The following is a 9,027-nucleotide window of genomic DNA, read 5'->3' on the forward strand; positions in this document are numbered from 1 at the left end:
ATATAATATTAGATAATAAATTCATAAATAAAATATAATAAATAATTTTTAATTATCTAATGACAAGTTAAAGAATAATAAAAAGATAATAAAAATTTAAATGACTCTTAGTTAATTGGCATTGTCTAATGATCTACACACGTGGTAAGAAAAAAAAGACAAATATATATGGACGCACTTTCCCTTTATAAAATCTTGGTCTAGGTCTATATATATCAGCTTGTATATTAAATTGGAAATATCAATTTGAATATATATATATATATATATACATAGTTAATTTTCGGAACATTAAAATATATCATTGTCCAATCATCTATTATAATGGATATATATTTATAAAAGTATGGGTGATAATATATATATATATATAACACAATCTATAAACTCGGTAAAATCACAATACGAAAAGAAAAATTAAATTTGATATAAATTGGTTTAGATCAAAATAGTTAATTAAATTTCGCAGTGAACAGAGCTCATATTAATTGCACAACTTAAAAGTTCGTGATGATTCCACTGATCACTTCCATCGAGAGAGACACGTTGTCGGCCTCATGTCTAAAAAGAAAAACAATAAAAAACCGAGACAAAATTAGCTGATGATGGGCTCACATGAGTTCAATGTTATATTAACGATGTAAATGCAAAGTAGGGAGTAAAAAGTCATATTAATAATGATGATCTTACTTAATTATTATATATCCCAACTTGTTCAGTACTGTATACAAATAGATTAAAAAAAAGGGAAGAAAAATCCCAATTGGCAACTTGCCTCAGCTCCTCTATAAAAAGCCGAGTTAGTGACACTCTCAATCACACCAAAACCCAATATGGCGATGGAAGGGTACATACTCATAGGCCTTCTTGTTCTTGTTTCCTCTTTCGCCAATACCATCAATGCCATTGCTATCACTCCCCGTTACGGCATTTCTACACTCAACAGGACCAGTTTTCCCAAAGGTTTCACTTTTGGTGCAGGATCAGCTGACTATCAGGTAAGCCCCAGGTTGCACATATTTTGAGTTTCAATACGTTCACAAAATAAGTCATCCAAATACGTGCATGCCCCTATAAGTGTTTGAATTCCAGGTTGAAGGTGCAACGCCGTTTTATGATGGCAAAGGAGAAAGTATGTGGGATTATTACACCCACAAATACCCAGGTCTCTCTCTCTCTCTCTCTCTCTCTCTCTCTCTCTACATATATATATATAATATTACGTACGATGCGTCGTCCTTGAATATAAGTTTATCTATATCTATCGTAAGAATGAGAAAATTATTATTTCAAATGACATGAAGACGAAAAACTAAGAACCTACTGCTATTTTCAGAAGAAAAAAAAAATTGACATTTTGGGGTGTCTTGGATACAAAAAGCCATTTAATGCATCTTATCTAATTTAATCATTATAATTTTTTCAAATTTCTATACAAAATACAATAAACAATTCAACTTTTTCAAATATCAAAACAATAATAATATTAAAAAAATATTTTACCTATATTTTATTCAACTTTCAATTCATTTTATCTCAACTCTCTATCAAAACCACTGCTTAATCTCCAAAGTGAAATACTAAGGCTAGATTCGGAACACAAACTTATCTCAACCCATCTCAAATCAATCATTGATAGGACTCACTACTTTTTCAAATTTTCATTAAAAAGTTAAAACTTATCTTAAACTATTGTATACGTTCAAACACATATCTCAATCTATTTACATTCAAACACGTTTCAATAGGACCCACAAAATACTAATATTCACAAATCAACTTAGATCATGTCAACTGAAATCACCTAATTAGCATCCAAATATATAATATATGACCCATTAATCATTGAAAATATTTTCGAACAAACTTTGTGGTTAGGCTTGTGCTTTAGTCTTAAATAATATTAATTTGATTTGTTTGAAACTGTAGAGAAAATAGCGGATGGCAGTAATGGGGATGTAGCTAGTGAACAATATCATCGCTTCAAGGTACGCGTATCCTTTTCTTTACCCGTTTTGTGGATAAATAAGTGTAAAAGGTATATACCACATAAGGAAAAAAATTAAATATTGATGAGGTAGCAATTTCGTTCCGCTTCCATTCTATTATGATGAGCTAGCTTTGTGATCAAGTCCTAAAACTAAAAATAAATAATTATTATTTTAAAGAAATGTTATCTGAGAAATTGTAAAAAAAAAAAAAAAAAAAAAAAAGGAAAAAGCTTTTTTTCTAACATTTTTATGCTAAAATAATAATTATAGAAGATTAATTGTCTTTTCTGGAAATTTTAGGAGGACTTTGGGCTTCTGAAGGATATGAATGGAGATGCATACAGATTCTCAATCGCATGGACCAGACTGATACCAAGTAATTAAATGCTTTTCTGCCTCAATGATATATCTCTAGCAATTAATTTCCGATGCCTATATATATTCATTGTCTAATTTTTTAAAGCTTTCGATATGATATATAATCATGTCATAAGTACTATTGGTTTGTGTTCAATTTTCAGCCGGAAAGATTAGTGATGGTGTGAACCAGAAAGGAATCGACCACTACAACCAGGTCATCAATGAACTCCTAGCCCAAGGTCACGGGCGTCTACATTAATCTATCACCATATACTAATAATGAGGAGGTCATGTCAACCCATAAATAATTCACTGATCATGTATTAATGGTACTTTGAATTATTGAAATGCAGGTCTTACGCCCTATGTGACAATCTTCCACTGGCACGTCCCAATAGCCTTGGATCATAAGTATGGCGGTTTCTTAAGTCGCCGCATTTTGTAAGTGATGACTAATTCACGACCGTATAGTATCACCAACATTCCATATATGGAAATGGGTAATTCTAATATATCCGTGCATGCGTACGTAATTTTTAGGAAAGACTTCAAGGACTACGCAGAGCTTTGCTTCAAGGAGTTTGGTGATAGGGTAAAGCACTGGACCACCGTAAACGAGCCTCATATGTTCACCAATGGTGGATATGCAGCTGGGGTTTTAGCACCTTTTAGATGTTCGAGCTGGCAAAACATGAATTGCACCGGTGGGGATTCAGCGACGGAGCCATATACCGTAGCCCACAATCTGCTTCTTGCTCATGCAGTTGCGGCAAACTTGTATAAGACCAAATATCAGGTTCCAACACTATTATATCTTTACCAAATAAGTTGAATTTTACACCAAGAAAATATATATATATATATATATATATATATATATATATATATATACGCCTTTGTCGTACTGACGTTGTGTTGACTTAAACTAGACTAGCCATGGCCTGATTAACCAAATCACGTTCACTATGTTCAGGCAAAGCAAAAAGGTGTTGTAGGGATAACAGTTGATTTGGATTGGATGGTTCCATATTCTAAATCGGAGAAAGATCGTGCTGCCGCGTTACGTGCCATTGATTTTAGATTTGGATGGTATGTTTTTCTTTAATTAGTTTTTTTCCATGGTCACACCTGTTTTTGTTTTTAAATTATAGGACGATTACGTCGTTTCATATCCTGATCTCAATTTGTGGATGGTTTTATATTTTGTTGCAGGTTCATGGACCCCTTGACAAAGGGTCGCTATCCCCTCAGCATGCGCACTCACGTACGTGGAAACCGATTACCCGTTTTCACTCCAGAGCAATCGAAGCTGGTGAAGGGATCATACGACTTTATCGGATTAAACTACTATACTGCCAATTATGTTGCTGATGTACCTGAAGATAAGTCTCTGAACAAAAGCTACTTGACAGATGCTCTTGTTAATAAAACAGGTACGTACTAATTCAACAGTACTCGTACAGCTAGCATTGATCGATATATACGTTTGTCTTATCCATTTATCGAATATTAACTACATCGTCTATTTTTTGTTTGGCTGTGCATGGCAGGTGAGCGCGACGGGGTCCTCATTGGTCCACAGGTATATGAATTATAAGTAAATTAATATATATTTTTCACTGAATGGATGATACTGGATCTGATATATGGATTGCAAAATATATGGATTTAATAGCTATTTTCTATCCACCTTACCATCAGTACATGATGACAGAAGAAAGCAGTCTTGGGCAAATTTTTATGTAGTGATCAGTTCATTTTCTATAAATCTTAGGCTGCTTCGGATTGGCTCTATGTCTATCCTAGAGGAATCTACGATCTTCTTGTCTACACAAAAACCAAGTACGGTAATCCAGTAATTTACATCACCGAGAATGGTAATTTTCTCAACCTTTTTCAATTATTGTTGCATAAAGTCGATGATGAATTCTTGGATGTCCCATTTTATCTAATTAAGCTAAACTGTAATCTTTTATTAGGAGTCAATGAGCACAATAATGCCTCAATACCTCTTCAGGAAGCTCTTGTGGACACCCACAGAATTTATTATCATTATAAGCACCTTGCGTATGTTCATAAGGCTATTGGGTAAGTGCTTAATCATACAACTCTCTCTCTCTCTGTCTCTCTCTCTCTCTCTCTCTCTCTCTCTCTCTCTCTGTGATCTATGTATGATCTATGACCTTCAATTCTTTTTTTTTCCTTGGAATAGGGTGGGCGTGAGAGTTGAAGGATACTTTGCTTGGTCATTCTCGGACACCTTTGAATGGTTTTCTGGTTATACGATTCGGTTTGGCATCCACTTTATCGACTTTGAGAACGGATTGAAGAGACACCCTAAACTTTCAGCAAAATGGTTCAAGAATTTCCTCAAGAAATAGAAATGAAGATTTTCGCATTACGAACTGCCTATCAATAAATTGAGCATGTATCTCTTCTCTATGAGTAATATTGTACTTTTTGAATTATGTAATTTTCTTTCTGTATTGGCTGAAACGCTTGCAGAATAATAAATTGCTTTGCGGACGGTCTCCGCCTTTTATCATACGTGGTTGTTCAAATTTTTGGCATTCTTAGTGTGTTGAAATTTTAAAAACTAACGCCGTTTGGAATGTGAAAGTATTTCATCTCATTTCATTATTATAATTTTTTAAAATTTTTACATAAAATATAATAAATAATTTAATTTTTTCAAATCTCAAAACAATAATAATATTAAAAAATAATATTTTAATAATATTTTATTCAATTTTCAACTTTCATCTAAAACCATCTCATCTCACTACAACAAATTTGAGATTTTGGGACGAAATTATTTAGGGATGAAAAAAATTTCGTCCCTAAAAGTCATTTCTTGGGACGAAATTTAAATTTCGTCCCAAAAAATTGATGACTTTACAAAACAGTTCGAACGTTACAATAACTGTTCGAAGATAATTTTCTGTGACGAATTAAATCGTCTCAAAAACTTTTTCCCGTTTGAACATCAAAAAATAAAATTTGGCGAAGAATTAATTTATTATGGCGGTTAAAGTTCACAAACGTTCGAACGATTATTTGTTGCGTTCGAACGGAAAATATTTTGTGGCAAATCTGGCGGAAAGGTTTCTAAACCGTCCGAACGGAATATATTTAGTTAGAAGATATTCAAGCACTACATTTATACATTCGAAGGTATAATATTAATTTCGGTACAAAACTCAAAATATAAAAAATATATATCATATACAAATTCATTAATTAATTTTATGTAATTAATTTAAGAATATTTTTGGGGCGCCCCCAATCCCCCTTATATAAATACACAGGGATCGAGACGCCAGGATGGTGACAACACGGTCACACATCCCAACGAAGTGCCAGTGTGTGTACATGCAACAATGTACAAATAAAATAACGCAGCGGATAGTCAAATAAGTACCAGAATTTAAATACAAATATTTAACACAATTTATCTTTAAAAAATTATACAGTCATCCCAAATATAATACAAAAGGTAAATACAGTAATTGATAAAAACATAACTCACTAAACAGGAGCAATCCCAGATCACTCCTCCAAGGGAGCCAAGCTAAGGCTTGCCATCATCATCTGCATCAAAATCTGCGATACCATAAAATGGTACCACAGGTAAGTATAAACCAAACAACTCTCGGGATAAAAATACATTAATGCAACCAACAATATAGCAAAATACATTTAGCCATAAAATACCATTTTTTCCCAGAAAAATGATTATTTCCAACACACGCCAAAAATCCCATTTTGGCCCAAAATATCCGTAAAACATTTTCCCATAAAATGATTCACACAAACAATCCATTTATCGGACACTGTAGGTGGGAATCGCAGACGGGACTCTACCACCGTCCCTGCTTACCACCATCCCTACCGCATGCACCGTAGGCGGGAATCACAGGCGGGACACAACCACCATCCCTGCTTACCACCATCCCTATCGCGTGCACCGTAGGCGGGAATCACAGGCGGGACTCTACCACCATCCCTGCTTACCACCATCCCTACAGTTCCTTTACACACAATGAATACTTAACAGAGCACTGTAGGCGGGAATCACAGGCGGGACACAACCACCATCCCTGCTTACCACCATCCCTACAGTCTCTTTTTCTTTTACTCACATGAAAATCCAATTTCAATAAACACATGAACATGTATGCAATCATGCGAAAACCCAGTTTTCTTTACAAACATGATCATGCATGCAATATGCGATGTACATGAACAAGCCGTAACCAACAACCAACAACCACAATTCACAATGCAAACAAACACACAACTCCGTCCACAATCCATCGGACCCCCGAAACTCCTCGGACTCAGTCTGGCAAAACAAACCAATTCACAGATAATATGTGTTAGTGCAAAAATATATTTAAATCACGAAAGTTCTTTAAGGAAAATACTTACAGTGCAATATAATAATTTCCGGAGGATCACGAAGCTGCAAGTGGTGATGTCTGAGCAACACCACAGTGTAAAATACACTGTGGCCGTGGGTCACAGATACCCACTTTTCAACGAGGACAAACGAAGACCCAAAAATGGTAGGGTAGGGCCTAGAGAGGTCGGTGAAGCCAATGGTGGCGGTGGTTTGCCGTGGGTGGCGGCGAAATGGGCGGTAGAAGACCAAAATGCCCAAATCGGAAATGTAGATGGTGGAGCTTCACCGGTGACGGATCGGAGGTGGGGTTGGGTCCAATAGGTTGCCAAGAGGTCGGGGATGAAGTGGTAGGAAGATGGTGGCCAATGGCGGTGCGACGGCGGCGCAATGGCGGAAAGTGTGCCGCGGCGTCGTGGGTTTCGAGGGCTTCGTGGAGGCTAACGGCGGCACGAACGGCGGTGATATTGGTGGGGTAGGACGGCCGGCGGCTGGGGAACGCAAAGGACCGGGCGGTGTCGACCACCGCCGACAGACGGCGGCGCTGGGAGGGGATGATGGAAACGGGCGGAAGAGAGGAGAGAGAGAGATCGCGCGGGAGAGGAGAGAAAATAAAGAAGAAATAGAAAAGAAAGAAAAGAAAAAGGAAGGAAAGAAAAATGGAGGGAAAAGAAATGAGGTCCAATCCTCAAAACTTAGGTCCAACGGAGATGATTTTAAAACCACAAGTTAAATAAAATAATTTAAACGTAATGGTAAAGTCAAATTGAAATAATTAAATCCCACAGTAATTAATTTAAATATTAAAAGCAATTTAAATGCATAACAATAAATAAATATTTGGAAAGCACATAAAAATAATTTTCACCAAATTAAAATCATAGAAATAAACTTACTAAAAATCCAACCAATTTTAAAAATAAGAGGATAAATTTTTGAACAATCAAAAATAATCCTTCAGTAAAAATACACTGAAATACGGGGTGTTACAATTTTAATGATTTCTTTTATGTTAAATAAGATTTTTTAGTTAAATAAATATTATTAACCATACACCACATAATATAAATCAATAATTACTCCAGAAAAGATTTTATATTTAATTTATAAATAAAGCAAATTATCAAAACACCATATATATTGTTCATAACTATAATAAAAGAAAATATAAATAAAAAATAGAAACTACTGTGATGCGAGGTCTCTACACACATCCTCGACTGCAGCTAATTATGTCTCTATTTGTGTCAGTCGAGTACTAAGCGTGACCTGAGTTGCATTATTGGCATTAATCGATGTACGTAACTTATTAACCTCTGTACGTAACCCAGAGACGGCAGACATAATCTCTGTACGCAACTCAGACATGGCAGTATGCACTGCAGTATGCATTGCATCAATCACTGCTGATGTGTGTATGCCGAGCTCAGCACGCAATATGTCAGCCATCTCCTCGCAAATAGATGTGCGTGATGCCTCAGCCTGTGTAGATGTCTCACTAGCCGATACTCCAGTATCTCCCGGCTGTGCATCTCTCTGAATCTCAGCCCTGTTAGGAACAGCCCCATGAAAACGAAATCTCGAGTATCCCGTGCTCCGTGACAGGGTGGTGCTGTTGATCGGTGCCATCGGAAATCAGGAACGCTCGGCAGGTTCGGACTCGACCCCGGCATGTAGCAAAAAACGAGTGATGAGGATCCCAAATGGCAGTATATCTGTCGTAATGAATCGTGCCTTTGATCGGATCCTCTCAAATATATAACCAACGAGGTCGATCGAGATACCACGAGCGACCCGTATCATAAATCTCGCTCGATCCATGCCGACCTCGGTCTTGTGCTGCCGTGGGTCAATATTGTTGGCAATAATCAAATTCATAATCTTGAAGAAAGAAGATAAATCTGCCTGCCTAATACTCTTCGTCCCATCATACACTGGAGCATCTGGACCAACAATCAAGTCCCTGACCTCATGATCAGCAAGCGTATCGTTCTCATCTGTGCAATCTTGTCCCTCGTCCCGAGACATAGCTGCATCACTTGAAGGATCAGACTCTCTAGGCGACAGGTTTGGATAGGCATCAAGAAGCCTAGGAATACCCAGATATGCAACGAGTCCGTCCGCTGAAAATATAATAGGAGCTCCTCGGACACAGATCCTGTATGCCCCTCCATCGTCTTGGCTGGCAGCACCGAGCTCTTTATAGAACTCAATAACGATATCAATGAAGGAAACGCATTCCTTCTTCTCGCTGATCTAAGATTGGTGCCCAAC

General features: G+C 36.7%; 1 protein-coding gene across 1 annotated transcript; it reads left to right on the forward strand.

Moving 5' to 3' along the window:
• The first annotated feature begins 799 nt into the window (after positions 1 to 799).
• LOC121238426 (beta-glucosidase 12-like) lies at positions 800 to 4,894 on the forward strand. Its single transcript, XM_041135276.1, has 13 exons — positions 800 to 998; positions 1,093 to 1,165; positions 1,930 to 1,988; positions 2,292 to 2,367; positions 2,513 to 2,590; positions 2,705 to 2,792; positions 2,892 to 3,147; positions 3,325 to 3,440; positions 3,564 to 3,784; positions 3,902 to 3,933; positions 4,126 to 4,228; positions 4,331 to 4,439; positions 4,564 to 4,894. Exons 1-13 carry the CDS (start codon positions 834 to 836, stop codon positions 4,730 to 4,732), a joined length of 1,545 nt encoding a protein of 514 aa, XP_040991210.1. The 5' UTR covers positions 800 to 833; the 3' UTR covers positions 4,733 to 4,894.
• The last annotated feature ends 4,133 nt before the right edge of the window (positions 4,895 to 9,027 follow it).

The sequence above is a fragment of the Juglans microcarpa x Juglans regia genome, chromosome 7D (assembly GCF_004785595.1).
Source record: "Juglans microcarpa x Juglans regia isolate MS1-56 chromosome 7D, Jm3101_v1.0, whole genome shotgun sequence".
In the NCBI taxonomy this organism is placed as follows: Eukaryota; Viridiplantae; Streptophyta; class Magnoliopsida; order Fagales; family Juglandaceae; genus Juglans; species Juglans microcarpa x Juglans regia.